The 18,426-nt window shown below is 36.2% G+C and overlaps 3 protein-coding genes across 7 annotated transcripts in view; all 3 read right to left on the bottom strand.

Moving 5' to 3' along the window:
• The window catches only part of rassf3 (Ras association domain family member 3), a gene marked incomplete at its 5' end in the record, with an annotated part of 37,336 nt that extends 30,878 nt beyond the window's left edge, over nt 1-6,458 (bottom strand). Inside the window, one exon of the mRNA XM_084406708.1 lies at nt 6,026-6,458. Within this exon, the coding sequence (XP_084262834.1) occupies nt 6,026-6,458 (433 nt within the window). The remainder of the gene's footprint in view (nt 1-6,025) is intronic.
• Nucleotides 6,459-7,148: 690 nt separating this feature from the next.
• On the bottom strand, nt 7,149-11,664 carry LOC311290066 (apoptosis facilitator Bcl-2-like protein 14). The gene is made up of 6 exons (XM_084408363.1): nt 11,549-11,664; nt 10,305-10,561; nt 10,106-10,213; nt 9,920-9,981; nt 7,764-8,036; nt 7,149-7,688 (listed from the first exon to the last, which is right to left on the bottom strand). Coding segments are annotated over exons 1-6 (741 nt in total). The 5' UTR covers nt 11,551-11,664; the 3' UTR covers nt 7,149-7,649.
• Nucleotides 11,665-12,086: 422 nt separating this feature from the next.
• The window catches only part of dgki (diacylglycerol kinase, iota), a 42,626-nt gene continuing 36,286 nt past the window's right edge, over nt 12,087-18,426 (bottom strand). For all 5 annotated transcript variants that reach the window (XM_084406454.1, XM_084406457.1, XM_084406455.1 and 2 more), the window contains 9 exons: nt 17,007-17,076; nt 16,108-16,148; nt 15,901-16,025; nt 15,765-15,790; nt 15,498-15,535; nt 15,141-15,261; nt 13,891-13,927; nt 13,692-13,791; nt 12,087-13,594 (listed from right to left, as the gene is read on the bottom strand). In XM_084406454.1, the coding sequence (XP_084262580.1) occupies nt 13,478-13,594; nt 13,692-13,791; nt 13,891-13,927; nt 15,141-15,261; nt 15,498-15,535; nt 15,765-15,790; nt 15,901-16,025; nt 16,108-16,148; nt 17,007-17,076 (675 nt within the window). In that variant the 3' untranslated portion in view covers nt 12,087-13,477. The remainder of the gene's footprint in view (nt 13,595-13,691; nt 13,792-13,890; nt 13,928-15,140; nt 15,262-15,497; nt 15,536-15,764; nt 15,791-15,900; nt 16,026-16,107; nt 16,149-17,006; nt 17,077-18,426) is intronic.

Genomic DNA, 18,426 nt, shown 5'->3' with positions numbered 1-18,426 from the left:
ACTAAACAATAGATGGGTTTTTGAACTTGCATGAAAAGGAAACGTTTGTAATGGTTAATTTTGTAATTTTTCAAAGCTTTAAAAGCAGTTTTTAAAAGCATGAACCTGACATTTAAATAAATTCAAGTTAGCTACTAAATTTAGCTTGATGACAATGCTTACTGTTAAGGCTGTTGTGGTTTTATGACACAATTTATGATGTAGTAGTATTTGCCAATACCACATTCCTCAAAAATCCCCATCAAAGTATACACGCCCTTTCAAAAGTTTGAGGTCAGTAAGATTTCTTAATGTTTTTGAAATAAATCTCTTCTGCTTACCAAGACTGCATTAAAACACATGCAGTAAAAACAGAAATATTGTGAAATATCATTACAATTTAAAATAAAAGTTTTCTATGTGAATATATTTTAAATATTATATTTTAAAGCTGCATTTTAAGCATCATTACTCCAGTCTTCAGTGTCACATGATCCTTCAGAAATCATTTTAAGATTCTGATTTGCTGCTTAAAAAATATTACTTATTATTATCAATGTTGAAAACTATGAATTTACACCACTGAATAAAAAAATATGAAATATGATTTTAAGTCGCAGGTGTGTGATATAAAGTCAGAATTGTGAGATATAAACTCGCAATTGCGAGAAAAAAAGTTCATCTTTTTTTTCCCTTAGAATTGGACTTTATAAATCACAATTGCAAATTTCGAATTGTGAGAAAAAAAGTCAGGATTCTTTGATAAACAGAAAGGTCAAAAGGTTAGAACTGTACTTCTAAACTTACAGTACAGTACGAACAGTACCCCAAACTTTTGAACAAGCGTATGTACTTTTAGTACATGGTAAACGTCTGCAAGTTGGGATGCGGCAACTGACTGTGACTGACTCTGACAACCAGGAAAAGAAACACATACTGTGAAGATCTGCAATTAAAGGAAAACGCTCTGCTTCTGGTGTCAGTACAGGCAGTTCGTGAGCATGAACCAGGTTTTTTTTATTATTCTGGACAGGTGGAGGTGTCTTTCTTTCACAACTGCTTTTTTTTTTACTTCACTTTTCCATATAATGCTTATTCCATCCTCACAAAAAAAGGGTGCCAGAAAAACACAATGTGAAGCAGCATGTTAGAGCATAAAACATTTGTAAACCCTTTTTGTGTTTGATCAAATATGTCCCTCAAACTGACACCCTTTGTCAGCCTTACCAAAAATGAAGTATACCTCTTTTAAAATTACAATAAGGAAGTATACTTTGAGTCTACTTTTTATACTTCTCAGAAACATCTATCTATAAATTACAGAAACGTCTGTCTGTCTGTGTGTCTGTGTGTGTGTCTGTCTGTCTGTCTGTGTGTGTGTGTTAACCGCATATCTCTCGAACCGTTAGTCCGATGGATTTCAGATTCGACAGGTGTCTCGCCACGGGCACGAGTAAGTGCAGTGCCAAGTTTGATGTTGTTTGGATGAGAAATGCAAAAGATATCGTTAAATATATCATTTTTATAAGGTTGTGGTTTAAAAATAAACATTCTGACATAAACACTCAGTCAGCTACACTGTTTACTTCTGAATATTATAGTTTGGTTCCAGAACGTGATAAATCCATTTTGATTAATTTGAGTAAAAATGTGTTTTCTTTACCAAGAAAGTGGCAAGATGAAAACCACTATTTTCTGTTTCAAACTTTCACATAGCATCTTTAGGTTATAATAACATAACAAATTCAAATCTTTTTTTCCCCAAAAATGCAATAATTTTCCCCAAAAAATGCAATAAATTCATGGCACTTTTTTTTTTCAAAATGCAATTAATCCATTGAATCAATATAAAAGTTATTTTTTATCATATTGGCACTGTTGAAATCAGCCATCGCTAAGAAATATCTCCTGAACTTTTTTGACGGCGATCAGCTCACAAAAACTGATTTTGCACAGGCACTTTGCACTGCTTCCTGAATCGACGCGCTTATTCATTTGTGGATGTTAAGTGAATCTATAAGTCAGCTATGCTGTTTACTTCTGGATATTATATTTCATTCCGGTGCGCTTAACGTTATCGCTACTGTGTAATAGTAGCCTATGCTATTCACCAACTAAACATATCCTATTCAATGCGTTCACAGTCTTTTTCACGGGCATCATTTGTAGTTGTCTTTTCACAAACTGTTTGCTCAAGCATAGCATTTTCTCGGAGTTCACTGTGTGCTTTCTACCATGCTCAAATAAAAATAATTTCACTGAACTTTTGCTGTGTAATTGTAACAATGAGCACTCAAACACACCAAACCAACAATTACTAAAAACACACACAAAAACTGATTTTGCACGGGCATTATGCACTAGTCCTTAAAATTACACTTCAGTATACTTGACTTATACCGACAGAAAACTATATTTGGCCTATTGTATACTTAATCTTTTGATTGAAATATACTTAAAAGTGTAAATAAGTATATTTGGCTTGTACTCTTTTGATTGAGTAGCCTATTAAATACGGTTTTACATAATGTCTCATAAACTTACATACTTTGAAAATATTGATTTATAAAGAAAACAGATTTGTTTCAAATTCTGAGTATGTGAATTTTTGTAGGAACTTCAAATTTTACTTTAAATCTACTTCAAGTACAGTTCACTTGTAGTATAGTTGCAGTAAAAACGAAAAACTTAGTTGTGTACTCATACTGTTACACTTAAAAGTATACTTTATACACTAAAAAGTGGGTTTAGACTCATTATTGAAATAGTATACCACTAGTACATTAATACTAACATACTTACTACATAAAATGTACTTGAACTTTACTTAAGTATACTTAATAGAATGAACTTGAAGTATGTAAGGAACAATAAGATGTTGCTTATTTTTGATGGTGCCATTTCCTTGTCAAATATCTCTCTCATATCAGACTCCCAAAACAATAGTCTGTTTGTGAAACTTTGCAAATCTTGACTAAACAAGCAGCCGAGCCTGTCCTTGCGCAGTTGATCATAGATAACTATTATTTCAGTCTGTGTCCGTTCTGTTTTAGAAACAAGGTAAGAATAGAGATTCTCATGTTGCTCTCTGTTCGTCTCCATTCCAGCTCGGCTCCACGCTGGGATTAGATCAGACCGCTGAAACAACACACACCGTCGTCCCGAGGTCACGACAACACCTGCCTGTGACAAGACGTCAAGAAAACACTCCACTCTTTTGCAATCAGTTTTCATTACTTGAGTCATTCATTCGATGGATGTTAAACTGACAAACTATTTGGCATGTTATCGTGAACCTCTTCCCACATCGGTGTGGGCTGTTTAGACTCGGCTCTGTCCTTCGCAGCGGGACAGCGAGCGGATGTTTTTAGTGCTCTGGTCTGTGTTTGCTCGGTGGGAGTCTGATTGTGCTAGTTAGCTCTGCATTTGTGCCTTAAAACTGTGAGGTTAACATTTCAGCAACTGAGACACCACAGCCTAACATACACACAATGATACCACACACAAAATACAACAACAATAGTCCACAACAATCACTGTCTAGATTGGTGACTGCTGAATAATAGACTCTCTCTCTCTCTCATTCTTCATTCACCCCCTTTATGACCAACAATCTCAGACCACAGTAAGATTGCTAGCTATGCTATTGTGGCACTGCTGAACATCACAGTTTAGATTCAGTTTAATGAATACCAGCATAGTTTAAGTTTAGGCCTAAAATAATTTCCATTGGAGAATGCCTCTTTTAACCTGTGCCAGTAACCATGCACAGCAACCTAGCATCATGACAGTGAGTTTTGCAAATGCACGCACATATGCAAAAGAGTTAATGCCAATAGTTGACTAAACACATTCAGATTAAGAATAAGACAATAAGACATTAAATTTTTAAGACAAAAATGTCAGTATTGTTTGTACTAGAAATGACACTAATATCTGTCCTCACTTCCATTTGCCTGAGGATAAAACTACAAAAAAGCCAAAGAGATCTGGACCCACCGGATGACTTCCACAACAGGCTAACTTCCAGTCGACCGGAGCGCCGCATCACTTTTGGAAGGCGATAGAGGATTCCAGTAAGTCTTCTTAAAGTTCTTCCAAACCCTTTCCTCAGACCCATGACTGCCCGACCAGAACAGCATCGAGTCTCACTTCAACCCCTGAGCATTTACTGGCTGAAATATGTTCCCTTCAGCACTGAATTTGCATCGCTGCTTCTAACTCCTAACCGACTGAAGCCTCCTGTCATGACGCCCCCTGCCCCAATGTGTGTGCAGTTGTTCCCCTGTCAGCTGGCTGAGGGGAAGCCCATTGTGAGCCATGCTGTGACAGGACGGTGTGCCTTCTCTAGACACACTGTCACTGCCGCTACACAAACAGACAGATGGACATTAGGGGAGCGAACAGGTGGGTGTCAAATAGCAGGACACAATACAGTCGGGCTAGAAAGGCCAAAAAGGTTGTGAGACCCACAAAGGTGGGGAAAAAAAGGCATCTTTGTTGATCTTTTGCTTGGGTATACTGTACTACATACAGACTATTATATGCAGTGAAGTGAATGAAATCCCACAGAACACAGATGCTACGCTAGAAACAGATAATAGGCCGAATCAAGTTTTACTTTCACTGCATTAAAGAATCATTTTGACCATTAGAAAACTCCATTACAATTCATTCTTGATATTAAAAGTGGCAAAAACACAAGTTACAAATGAAGGAAGCTGTCAGTGATCACGTTGCATGCACATTTTCCAATTTAAAATAAAAGAGCATATTTACATTTAGCATGCTTTATGCACATTCCTGCATGTATGTAATCAGCATATTCTGATATACATTTATTTATATATTTATATTTGTTTACAGTAGAGAACATGGACATATATATGTTCATGTACTGTAAACATGGTCAATAAACCACATCAGTGCACCCACATAAACACTACACAAACCTAAACAAATTTAACAACCATCAAAACAGATACTGCTCTCACATAATACATTAGTGAACGCTTTCTCTGCCCACATTTTCCGGGATCTGTAAGTGGCCGCTTAAAATGTTCTAATATCAAAATGAAAGGCTAGTTGACATGAGAGGGCAGAGTGAAAATTGGATGGCAGCTCGAAAAAAACAGGCTTTCAACCTAATCAGCCGAGCCAGAGCTCTCTCTCTCAATTACCTGATCACTCAAGCCAAGCAGCAAGAAGACTCAGTGAAAGTTACCTTTGTCCAGTTGTTCCATTTGAGTTAACACTTGTGAATGGACAACCTCTGCACAAGTGCAGCTCAGACAAGTGACACAAAGAGCCATATTAAGGAGAATGAATTGGGGGACATTTGGGTCATTTTAATCAAAATACACTTGCAATTCACTGCTAGCCGTCTTTATGATCATACTTTCTTATGAGATTACAAAATTTACAATACAAATTAAGTTGCGGGTAGAAGCAGATAATGCTTTGCATATGATTTTTAGAAATATTCTCACTACTGAAAACAATGCAAGGCTTTCATTCAGGGATGAGAATGTCATTCGCCACTGCCAGTGACCATTTCATGTGCAAATGTTCAGTGTGCCTATAACTTGAGCCTTACATTTGATCAAATTAATTATGAGTACATGTACAGGCCTGACTTCCGCATTGTCATGTATGATTAGTAAACATATTTGTGACATGTACCGTAAACTAAATGTGGGTGCCGAAGGTGCAACTCAGTGAATTTATAAACCCAAACCAGTCCGTCCACATGCCTGTAGATGAGTGTGTGGTATGTGAGGAAGGTCAAGAACATGCAGTTATGAGTTTATGATTTATGAAATATTAGGCCTATAATATAATTCCATTTAGCTGCCACTTTTATCCAAAAGTAACTTACATTAGGAACAGTCATTCCCCTTGGATCAACAGTACAATAGTGATGAATTGACCTTGTCTAGACTAATATGAAAAAAAAAAAAAAAAAAAAAAACCTTGTTTGACATTGACTACCTCTCTGTATACATATAATGGTCAAATCTGTTGAAGTCTAATATAAAGTTCTCACCTGTGCACATCAAGCCACCTTGAAAGATATACCTGCAACACACATCGCACCAAGCGTGCGTCGCGTCCTCACAAAACGAGTGTCCTTCTCCTCTCTCCACTTTTACGCGTGGGTCGAATATCGTCCTCACATCTGGTGGTTTGAAGCCCCTCTTTCGAGACCGCTGTCCGGCTCCACCGTTCTCCGCCACCTTCGGTAGCGCGCCGCTTTGAACGGCTTTTGGAGAGACGCATGGTCTTTGGGGAGACGGAGCTCTCTTCAACGGCTTCACCTTCGCGTTGCGCATTCTGGATTTGGCTTTCGGTGAATTCTTCTCCATCGGGTTACCGTCTTCCACCCGAAAGGTCGGTAATCGGTTCAGCTGAGGCACAACTAGAGGCGTCCCGACGACGCAGTGGCGCGGTGGCGAGTACTTCCTACTGTGATGCATCATGCCATAGGAAACACAGAAACACCTGTAGATCTAAGAAGCCGGTTTTTGGAGATTTGCGATGAGACATTTCTCAGGCTTCGAGAGAATTTCACTGAGGTTCTCGGAGACGGAGGACTGGTGCTCAAGCAGGTAAGACAGGTGCACGGAGCGCGTCTCATGTTTCACCTGAGCTGTGCGCAAGATGCGTGCGCGCGCGCGCACTCGCGCAGACACCCACAGTTGGTAGATCAAATCAGTTTACTAGAAGATTATAGTAAACTAAAACCATAAAATTCGTTATGATAAAATAAACTATAAATAAATCAACTTTAGCTCAAATAAAACTTAAACCTACTTTACTTCAGCTGTAGTTTCCAAGAAAACGTTGCTCGTTTTCATTTAGTTTGACTCGATGCACTATTACATGCACTAAATGTAATGTACATAAAAATGACAAAAACAACTAAATTACTAACACTTTAATACAAATACATATTTAATTTAAAAAATATAACATTCAAACTCAGAGGTTAATCAATGACCTTTCACTGATAAAATACTCTATGTATATGGCTAAAAGTATGCAGACACACATAGATATGCAGATATCATCACAGAAACTCCTGGAAAGATAAGCCTATTATTTATAAAAGTTCTTCCAAATATTTTTACAATGTCAAATAGTGTAGTAAAGAAAACAGACAAAATGACTGAGAGATTGTCAAAGTTGTTTAATATAACATTGAACAAAATACAATTATTTGGGCAAAACATCATTCCTATCCTCTTAAAGGCAGTTTCATTCTAGACGCTAAAATACATGATACATTTTCATTTCAGAACAGTTTTAACAAAAAGATTTGAGCGTCTCATTAAATAAATAAAAATTTTTTACTAGTACAGCTAAGTAATGTAATGATATTATTATAGTAATGCTACAGTCAGAAATGATTCTGATTTTCAAACCATAAAGTTCATGTAATGTTTTGAGACAGTATCCATTACACTCTTAATGATGCTTGGTGTTCACACATTTATATTCGGCTCTATAAACTACTTCCTCTTTTTTGCCTCAGTTGTTCGGAGGACCTAGTGAAGAAAAAGTACTAGATCGCTGCTGGTACACTAGAAAAATCTCTCTTTTCTCGTGTATAAAGTGACTGTGCCCCTGAGAAAGACGTCTGTAATGTGAGGAGAGAACATCTCGTCAGCTCACTGGACTTCCTCGTTGGATTCATCTCCAATTTCTCCCTGTGAGAGGGAAAATGGCACTGTGACTAAAGATTCATCCTGTGTTATTAGGCCAGATGTCATTGAGATACTTACATTGCCTACATGCATGTTTCTGCTAATCCAGTTGGAGTAATTTTCCTGTAGATACGTGGCACCGAAGCCCAGCACACGGTTCATCGGATGGTAGTTGACGCCATAGAGCTGACTGGTGGCTTCACAAATCAGAGCCACGTCAACTCTCTGTTCTTCCTGTTCTGTTTGCAGTTCTGAGGTGACACTTCTACAGAAAGCATCCATCACTTTCTTGAAGAAGCTATACTTGAAAGAGGACTGCAGCTTTTCATATAAGGCCTTGTCGTTCTTGATCTGCAGCAGAGGTTCCGAGATAAAACAGAAGAGATGTTTACATTTAGTAAGTTATTTATATCTATCTATATATTTTTTTTGTTCACAGTGTTGGTTGCAGCAGGAATGATAAAGCAGGATCTATGTGCAGCAGTCTAATTTATTAACAAAAACTATTAAATAACAAAACTCTCAGGCTAATCCGCAATCTCAGAAAAACAACCACCACAAACATTGACAATAACGGACAAAGAGCAACTGAAGCTGTTAATAAATAATACATGTAAATAAATATTAAAATGAGGTTAACCTAATCATGAAAAATATGATTTGGTTGGCCAGACATGGCCTGCCATTGAAATTTTGAGGCAAAATAGTGATAGTGATTGTCTTTAACATAGTTGACAAACTCACCATCTTTTTTTGTAATATCAAAAAGATGTTTAATGATTAAGCTTTGCAATTAACAGATCCGTTCCATTGATTTTACACTTTTTTGCTGATGTGACATATATGTTTTATATAATGATTGTTCAAATGTAAAGTCTATTACGGATATTAAAAAGTCAAAGTATTTTACAGATAGTAAAGAGACCTCTGTTGTGCAGTTCAATTCAATTTTCCCCATTACAAAGTATATCAACAGCACAGTAAAACGTTAACTTGAAACATTGACATGAATTATAATTTTTATTTATTATTAAGTAAGTACAGATACTACTGGTCAAATATTACTCCGTTACAAGTAAAAGTTGTAAAGACCGATTTTTACTTAAGTAAAAGTACATAAGTACTTGTTTTTATAAGTACTTAAGTATCAAAAGTAAATTTCAATGCATTGTTTTAATATTGTTGCATTGTTGTGTAATACTTACAGTACCTTATGCCTCTGAATCTATGCCTGCCTACCCTCATATCAATATCACATTTATTTCTAGAATAGTGGGATTGAATGTGAGATTGAATAAGTGCACTCAATAACGTCCACAATGGTTTCGGACACCCAAATGGCTGTTCCCTCAAATAGTGCCCTATTTAAAGTTGTTTGGCTTTAAGTATGAATATGTTAGCCTTACTGTTATCTATAAGCTAGTGTGCACCAAAACAATGACAGAATTTGCATTTAGAAGACCAAACCCAACGTTGAAAATGAAAATCAGGTTGATGTCAGATTGATATTAATCTCCAACGTTGGACAGACGTTGTATCGTGGTTGAAAACGAAAATCGGGTTGACGTCAGAAACTAACATCAGTTGGTTTCTGACGTCAATCCGACTTTCATTTCCAGCAAAAATGCAACCCCTGCAAAAATGCAACCCCTGTGGGTCCCTGCAACCAAAATCATCCCCTGACTGACATTACTACTTTCTACTCAAGGACCTGACAGAATTGTAGTGAAGTAAAAAGTACGATATTTGTCTTTCAAATGTAGTGAGGTTAAAGTAAAAAGTTTCCAGAAAAAATAATACTTAAGTAAAGTACAAATACTCCAAGTGCACTTAGGTACAGTACTCAAGTAAATGTACTTTGTTACTGTCCACCTCTGATTATTAAAGGTTGTATCAGCGATTTCAGGCCCAAACATAAATGATCACATTCATCTAATCTTTCCTAACGATCGGCTGCCTATGACGGCTGCACGCGAAAACCTCACAACACCCACCCCTGTCGGAGATTAGATGAATGTGATCATTTATGTTTGGGCCTGAAATCGCTGATACAACCTTTAATGTTGTATGTAGACTTTTGGAATCAACTGTTTATTATGTAAATAATGGTATAGAAAAACATGATGTATTATAAAATAGGCACAATGGACGGCATTAAAATGCAGGTAACGGTGTTTGCAGAGACACCTGGTGGTCAGGTGTAACATCTCATTAAATGACATCATTCCACTGACCTTTGCATCCAGCTCATCGCCATGTACTCTGAGGATCTCCACCAGCCTTTGCACAACATCAGCTGAGAGAACAGATTCAGGAATGAGAAGTTCAGTTTGCAATCTTCTCTGAATTAAGCAACTCGGTGACCGCTAAAACTTAGATCAGATATAGAAATCAAAAGAGAAGAATGAGCTTGAACTCACCATCACTATCTGTTTCTAGTTCACTTGGAGTGAAGTGCACAGAATCTGATATCTCTGTCAATTCACTGACAATGTTTTCCATCTCATCCACTTTCCCATCATCTGAATCTGAAGGAAGAGAGGACAGCACATCATACGCTCGAATCGCCAAAATCTCACTTTAAAGAGAATTTTTTATAAAAATATATTTCCCTCTCACCTAGCACTGCTTGCTGTGGTTCAGGTGCATCATCTGTCTTGGGTTTAATACATTTTGTAATGAAAGAAAATCTCAATTTCTTCTTTTTGCGCGTTCTCTTTGGTTTGCCGTTTTTTTCAGACGACTCTCTCTCTGGGATGTCCTGCTGCAGACTGGTGTCCATGGGTCGTCTCTTGCGGGCGTACGACTTGAGGAGTCTGAACTCCAGACTGTCCTCCGCAGGAATCTGGACATCACCATTGCTGTGCTCCTGGGCCCTGGTCAGTTATCAAAACTTCATCAAAACACTTGGATCAGGAAGTTGAGTGCAACCTAATCTTTATCGGTGGTGCACTCAGTATAACAGTATTAATAATTGTGTAACACATCACATTAAGTACTATAAAACTGATTTTTATAGGCTTCTGATATGATTTGGAGTCATCAGCTCATGTGGATATACATCATTTTTCAAATTCCTATTCATTTATTTATCTGTAAAACTTTCCATGAGGAAACATGACTGAGCAAACCTTTAACTTACAAATCAGGGGCTTAATTTAACTTTTAACATTTTTAAAATCCAACCGTAACAATATATCCTATATTTTTTAACGTTTAAATTCCGCTCAAATTCTTAGATGAACAACCAGACGCTTAAATTAAACATATGAGGTTAAGTTGAAATTAAATTAAACATAAGAGCTAGTTGTAGTATTCTACATTTTTAGAATACTATGTAGTATTCTACATATTTAACTTTAACATTAACTGTAATTAATGTTTAACTGAAATTAACATGCATTAATACACTTGCAATGGATGTCTAGAACTTAAGCGTATTTTACCGTGAATATTCCTTTAACATACATTTAATTTTACAATCAAATGAAAAGTTGAATTCATGAAAATGACACATTTAAGGTAAATTTGGTTCAGATTAGTGACCTCAGGGTCGCTGTGTAAATAGAGTGAATGTGTCTGGGCATGTTCGTCAAACCTCTCCATTAACTCCACTTAACGTTTGTTTCCCTTTTACTTCCGGCATTTCCGTAAGTTTAGATCCCAAATAACACTCATGACAAAATGTTTTGAGCAGTCTCGACATATTTCTACATTACATCTAAACTAACCGGACTGAAGTCACGGAAGTGTGAACCAAATGTACTTAATCATCTTTAAGGAAAACAGGTAAAAAAATCTGAGACAGTCACTATTAAAGTTTTCTCTATGTGAATAAATATTTTGAAAGTTAAAACACTTACATGACTCGTTGTATTCAGCCTGTGATATGCTTCAGAGGATTGAAAAAAGTTCAGCATTATACTATACGCGCTGGGCGGAGCCAAACTGACGTGTGCGTCATTACGCACGGTGAGTCACTCTCGATGAATCAACAAGTTTCATTTAATCAAACCAAATGATTAATTGATTTCGATCATATAACTATTAATCATACAGCTTAGACTACAAAATGACATGCTTTATATTATATTAGCTCTTTATATTAACTTTCTCAGTTTTGAATACTAGAAATATAGCGCATAATTCTAAGGCTATCATTGCATGGAATGGGCATCGTGAACATGGTCATGCTAAGCACTTTTTTGTGTGTTGTCAACTTTGAGCAAACTTTAATTTTTGGGTGATCTATCCATTAAAAAGAGAACTTAAACCATCCCTTGAAATGGTAAATGAGAATGAATGGTTATTTTAAGTTTGCACATACTGTATTACAGCATTTATGGCAATAAAGGGGGGAGAAAGATAAATGTTCATACTTGGGATCAGTTGAGTCAAGAGTGCAGACAATGCATGTTATTTATTTTTTTACAGTAGTTTCTTTAACATCAGGTACATCAATGACTTTTCCATAAAACACACAAAACACTGGTGCTTTCCGTCCGACTGCCCTTTAATGAGGAAAAATTCCCAATTTTGATTGCGCAACATTTCACATCTCCACCATGTCTACTCACCCCCTGACCTCATACACACCTAAAATAGATATTTAGAAATTAGAAAAAACTAAAACATTCAAGTAGTCCCATCTTTTAAAAGATTTTAAAAAAGCAAAATACAACCACTGAACAAAATTAAAAAAGAAATAATGCCATTTCATTACATAATCACTGAGGGGTAGAAACATCCAGAGAGGTAACAAAATTCCATGCACAATAATGTGTTAAAATCTCAACTGATAATACAAGATGACACAGCAGATCACTCGCATGGAAATGGATCTCACAGAGGCTCAGCGTGATCCTACAGGCAGCCGTTTTCATGCATTTCCCGTCATGAGTGATTTGACATGGTACAGGACTAAGTAATGTTACAGAAGTGTTCGAAATACCACACAACTCTCGTCAGTGTCTTTCTTGCGTTCATTTGGTTTAGTCATTCTTCTCGCAGGCCAGTGTCGTCAAACGCAACCTTTATAATGGAGCCAAAGATCTGCTGCCATCCCTGGAAAAAACGCATCCGGTTCCTTTGCTTGTCTTGAAACATTAATGTAATGTAATATTAAATAGATAAATGCACAAATGTCATCCATTCATATTGCATTGAAAATGGCTCAGATGTTTTCTCGCTGTCATAAGATAATTTCACAATCACGCTACTGTAACGGCACACAAACAGATGAGAAGGAAACAGATTGTGTAAAGTCTGAAGTTATGTAGATTTCCGATCATCACCCACTGGGGTTCCAGTTTAAAACCTCAGCAGCTCTTTTGTCCGCTGTGAAAACTCCCTGGAAGAAGATCCTCCTGCAAACAAACTCTGAACCAATGACGAGCCTCTTCAGGAGCAAAACCTGTCTGTGTGTCTTTGGCACACAACATGATGCACGAAAGCACGTTTAAACGTCTTTTGTGTCTCTAAACCTAACTCTTGACGAAGCGAAACCCAATCCATCTTTGAATAAATAGTTATAATAAATAAGAGCAATAAATAAATGCTAGGTCAGAGCCTACAGTTAAAAAAAAACCCACAGTGACATCAGTGGAAAAACAACAGCTAGACATTTTCCTGTTCGCCGAGGACTTTCTTAGCCCGAGGCGCTCTGGATACACCTCTCTTTCTCTTTCCCCCCCTCAAGCTCTCTCGTTCGAGTGTGAGCAGGCGCGTGGAGGAGTGCCGACAGCCACTTTCTGTGGGTGCAATTCTTCCTAACACTAAGCGCGTGAGCCCGTTCATACAGCCGTCTCCAGGTCCTCGTGTGCCACGGGCTCATCTACCGGCTGGCTCTCCATGAGGGACGCCAACTCCAAGTTCCCGGTATCCAGGGCACAATCCTTGGGAGTTTTTCCCTAAAAGGGAAATAGTTGTGTTTATAAACTAGTACACACTAGTGCTACTATTCTTCCACAATCTAGAGAAACAAAGAGGAAACGAGTAGATTCTCACCAGGAAGTTTGTTTTGCTAAGGGAAGCCCCAGCCTCCAGCAGACGTCTGCATACCTCACGGTGCTGCTGGGATGCTGCTTTGTGCAATGCGGTGTCACCTCTGGAAAAAAAAACAGAAGTTAGGACAAATGAAATGCCTGTTTACAGGAAATGACCGGTTCTATCACGCAAATAAATAGATCAAACCACAACTACGTACGTGTCTCTCTCAGTTAAATCCAACATCAGCTTTGACCCTGAAAGAAACAGAAACTACATGTGAGTGAGAAGAGATTTTAAATATATTTATATATATATTTATATGTACCGTATATATAGGGCTGGAGCCTATCCTAGTTTCTTATACGTTGAGTGTTAATTCACTTTCTGTGCACTCTTCTCTCGTTTTTTTTCGTAGAGTGCCTGGTTTATGTTTTCATTTGCTGAGCGTTCTTGTGTTGCCGTGTTCTATGTAGAACGCGGTTTGCGTGCTTTCATGTTACGTTTTGTGTGAACATGTGGCTTTTGAGTTCTCATTGGTTGCGTGTTCATGTCATCGTGTGATCTCTGGCCATGTGCTCTTGTGTTGTGTGGTGTGAGCACATGCTCTCCCTATTTATTTTCCTTGTGTTTGCAGTCCTGTGCTTGACCGTCATCGTATGCACCCCTTGTGTCCTGCCCTGCCATATCTAGTCCTGACTTGCCCAGCCTTGTGATATATATATATATATGGGATGCATATTGTTTTGTAAACACCATGTTTTGTAACTTCAAAGCGACTGCTCAGTGTTCCACTATTAATATACTGATTTTAATATATTGATATTTAATATTATTCTAATGTAGCCCTATTTTCTGTCCACATTTTGTGTTAAACAAAAGTAAAAAAAAAAAATCTAAAATCTAAAAATAATAAAATTATTGGTGCAGTTTCATTTTCGGTTTCAGTTTCGGTTTTTGGCCCAGAATTTTCATTTAGGTGCATTCTAATATATATATATATATAATGGATATAATAGAAAGTAAATTAGTATTTACCTCTTATTACATTTTTTTTTTGATGCCCCAAAAAATATTTCGACATTTAATACATATTTAAAATGTTATTTTATTTCCTACAAAAACTATCTTGACATTTAGGTCATATTTTAAAAATGTCACTTGACATTTAAAGGTTTTTGTTTTAAAAGTGTGCCTGTACTTTCTTTCTTTAAAAAAAAGAAGAAGAAGAAAAAAAAAAGTCACTTTTCATCCATTAAGTGTCCAGATACCTTTTGTGCCCATTATTTATTTAGAAATGGATATTTACTCCTAACTGGCTTTGGTTTTGGTTCTCTTAGACATGTGATGGCATCTCAACGGGGGAAAAAAAACTCCCTTCCCTTCCAGTTGAGCATGTAACAAAAACTTTGAACCCTGAGTACACAAACACAGGAGGGTGCGTGTCCAGACGCTCATTCCAACACTCACCGTGCTCTAGAATGAAACTCACAACTTCAGTGTGACCGTGATGGGCGGCTAAGTGTAGAGCGGTGCAGCCCATAGAGTCCCGAACCAACAGACTGACCCCGCTGCCGCAGGAGCCCGGCATCTGTTAAACATGGGTCAGATCATGAGTCAAGAGCATATGAGAGAGCATGGTTGTTTTGAATCATACAAATAAACACTGGTTTTCCACAGAAGCTTTACTGGTTGCACAAGTTACACTGCATCATGTGTTGTTGTGCACCACCCTGATGAGTCACGAGGGATAACGAACTTCAAGAAAACGCTTTCACTTTCAGTTAAAAAAAAAAGAAGAATGATTCAAATAAAATAAAAACTCACCGCAGACAGGTCTCCTTTAACAGCAGCTGACAATAGAGCTAAAAAAAAACCATTGAGATTTTGTCAGTAACAATCATGCATATGGTATAGCAAGTACCTAGAAATTATGACATGAAGTTGAGAAATTTCTAGTGGCGATAACTGAATGTCACCCAATGGGTTTATCCCACGACTTCTCACAGGAAAACCTCCCCCGAGTTAAACATCATTTCTAAATGCTTCCTGTCTCTCTACCACTTCAAAGAAATACTTGTGTTTGTACTGTACCTTGTTCATCTGAGGTCAGGGGAACACTGCAATAAGGAAACGAGAGCAAAAAAATAAAATGTAAGCTTTGTTCATGCAATTGCAGGTATAAAACCGAAAGGAAAGTACGGAAAAATAAGGAATTGATGATCCTCACCTGGAACTGGGTTCCACCACCACATCGGGCATTCCAGGAGCTCGGACCTGGCTCACCGCTGGGGCCTCGTGGTCCAGGATGAAAACCTCATCCTGGCATATTTCAGTCACAAAGTGAAGATGCTCCTGTACGTACACACATTACAAGTGCACATTATGCAGCTTCCAATATCTTTTTCATTTTCTATACATATTATCATCATCATACCTGAGCCTTGTCTATGCGATAAAAGCGGTCGGCTGATGTAGCTGGAAACATAAATGTACAGTGAAGTGATGATTATTACATAATTTATTGAAGTACACAAATCACAGCACATTCCTGTGTTACTGTGGAGGTTATAAAACTCTGTACTCCAGACAGGAGGCGATAAAGTTCAAATGTTGGTGCCAGATGTGATTTTATTCAGCTAGCATTAAACAGTTAGGGTGTGTTCACACTTGGCAGGTTTAGTTCCATTAAAATGAACTCTGGTTCGATTGCCCTAGTCCTTTTTAACACCGAACCTAAAGATAAAAAAAAAAAAAAGAAGCTTTTATTATGTATATTTGGCGACGGATCTTACTGAACATCAAAAACAATGTTTTCTGAGGGGGAGGGGGAGCAATCGAACTCTGGTTCGGACCAGGCAATCAAACCAAGTGTAAAAGCAGCCTTAAAGGGATAGTTCACCCAAAAATGAAAATTCTATCATTGTTTACTCACCCTCAAGTTGTTCGAAACCTGTATGAGTTTCTTTGTTCTGCTGAACACAAAGGAAGATATTTGGAAGAATGTTTGTAACCAACCAGATCTCGGTCCCCATTGACTACCATAGTATATTTTTTTCCTACTATGGAAGTCAATGGGGACCGAGATCTGTTGATTACAAACATTCTTCCAAATATCTTCCTTTGTGTTCAGCAGAACAAAGAAACTCATACAGGTTTGGAACAACTTGAGGGTGAGTAAATGATGACAGAATTTTCATTTTTGGGTGAACTATCCCTTTAAATAGCCAAGAGAACCGAACATGAAGTGTGAACACACCCTTAAACTGACTTTACTTGCAAAGGTATGTCTCTTCTTATAGACAATAGAAACACAGTTCAGATGCGGAGACTCACAGTCTAGGAAGCTCCAGTTTGGTGAAAGTCTGTGTGCTGAACTCGGCCATGACAAACCTGTGCTCTCATCCTGAGAACAGACACGAAAAACATCACAGGTGTTCTGTGTGACGCAGTTTGACAAGATGCTGCTTATAATTCAATCCCTGAATTTGACTTAAAATTCAATTCAATTCACATAACTAGTGTAGGTGTAGTTTTAAAGTATGCATGTACATTTCAATAACATTATGATTTTCAGTATGATTCACTCATACACACAAAACATGGTGTATTTTGAGGTATCATTTATTAATATATCACTATATTTAATAAAATAACTTTTTATTTTACTAACCACAGTTGAAGACTATTTCATTTCCCACTATGCTCCAATTCAAACTCAAAATATTACATAATAGATTCCAACTTTAATGTGAATATGTATTTTTGATATTTACTTTTATCATTACAAAATTAATAGATTTAAATTATAATCTGAGCGTTTGTTTTGTTATCACTACAAAGTTAATAGATTTAAATACTGATGTGAATATTTTTTATCAAGTCATCAATATCAAAATTAAAAGATTTAAATTCTAAATATTTATGAATATTTATTTTATTGTTATCATTACAAAATTAATAGATTTTAAATTCTGATGTGAATATTTATTTTTAATATTTATTTTCATTAAGTTAAAATTACGAAGTTAATAGATTTAAACTATGATGTGAATATTTTATTAAGTTATCATTACAAAATTAATAGATTTAAATTCTAATGTAAGCTATTTCTTTTATTGTTATCACTGCAGCTAACAGATTTAAATTCTAATGTGAATATTTTTAAGTGATTACAAAATTAATATATTTAAATTCAAATTTGAATATTTTTTTATATTTATTTAAATTACATTATCATTACAAAGTTAATGGATTCAAATACTGATGTGAATATTTTTATCAAGTTATCATTACAAAATTAATATATTTAAATTCTAAATATTTATGAATATTTATTTGATTAAGTTATCATTACAAAATTAATAGATTTAAATTCTAATGTAAGATATTTATTTTATTGTTATCACTGCAGTTAATAGATTTAAATTCTAATGTGAATATTTTTAAGTTTTCATTACAAAATTCATATATTTAAATTCTAATTTGAATATAATTTTTTTAATATTTATTTAAATTACATTATCATTACAAAGTTAATAGATTTAAATTCTGATGCAAAGATTTATATTATTTACCATTACTAAATTAATTATGACTAAAATAATAATTATGTTGTAATGTGATTATTTATTTTTATTATTATTATTAAGTTATCATTACAAAGTGAATTCTTTTTAAATTAATTTTGTGGTGCTGTACGGCAATATCTATTATCTATTATTATCTAAAATCTATTTTGATGGCTGAATTAACA

This window comes from Rutilus rutilus (genome assembly GCF_951802725.1).
Source record: "Rutilus rutilus genome assembly, chromosome: 4".
Taxonomy (NCBI): Eukaryota; Metazoa; Chordata; class Actinopteri; order Cypriniformes; family Leuciscidae; genus Rutilus; species Rutilus rutilus.
The sequence above is the reverse complement of the archived record's forward strand: the minus strand, read 5'-3'. Positions and strand labels throughout refer to the sequence as shown.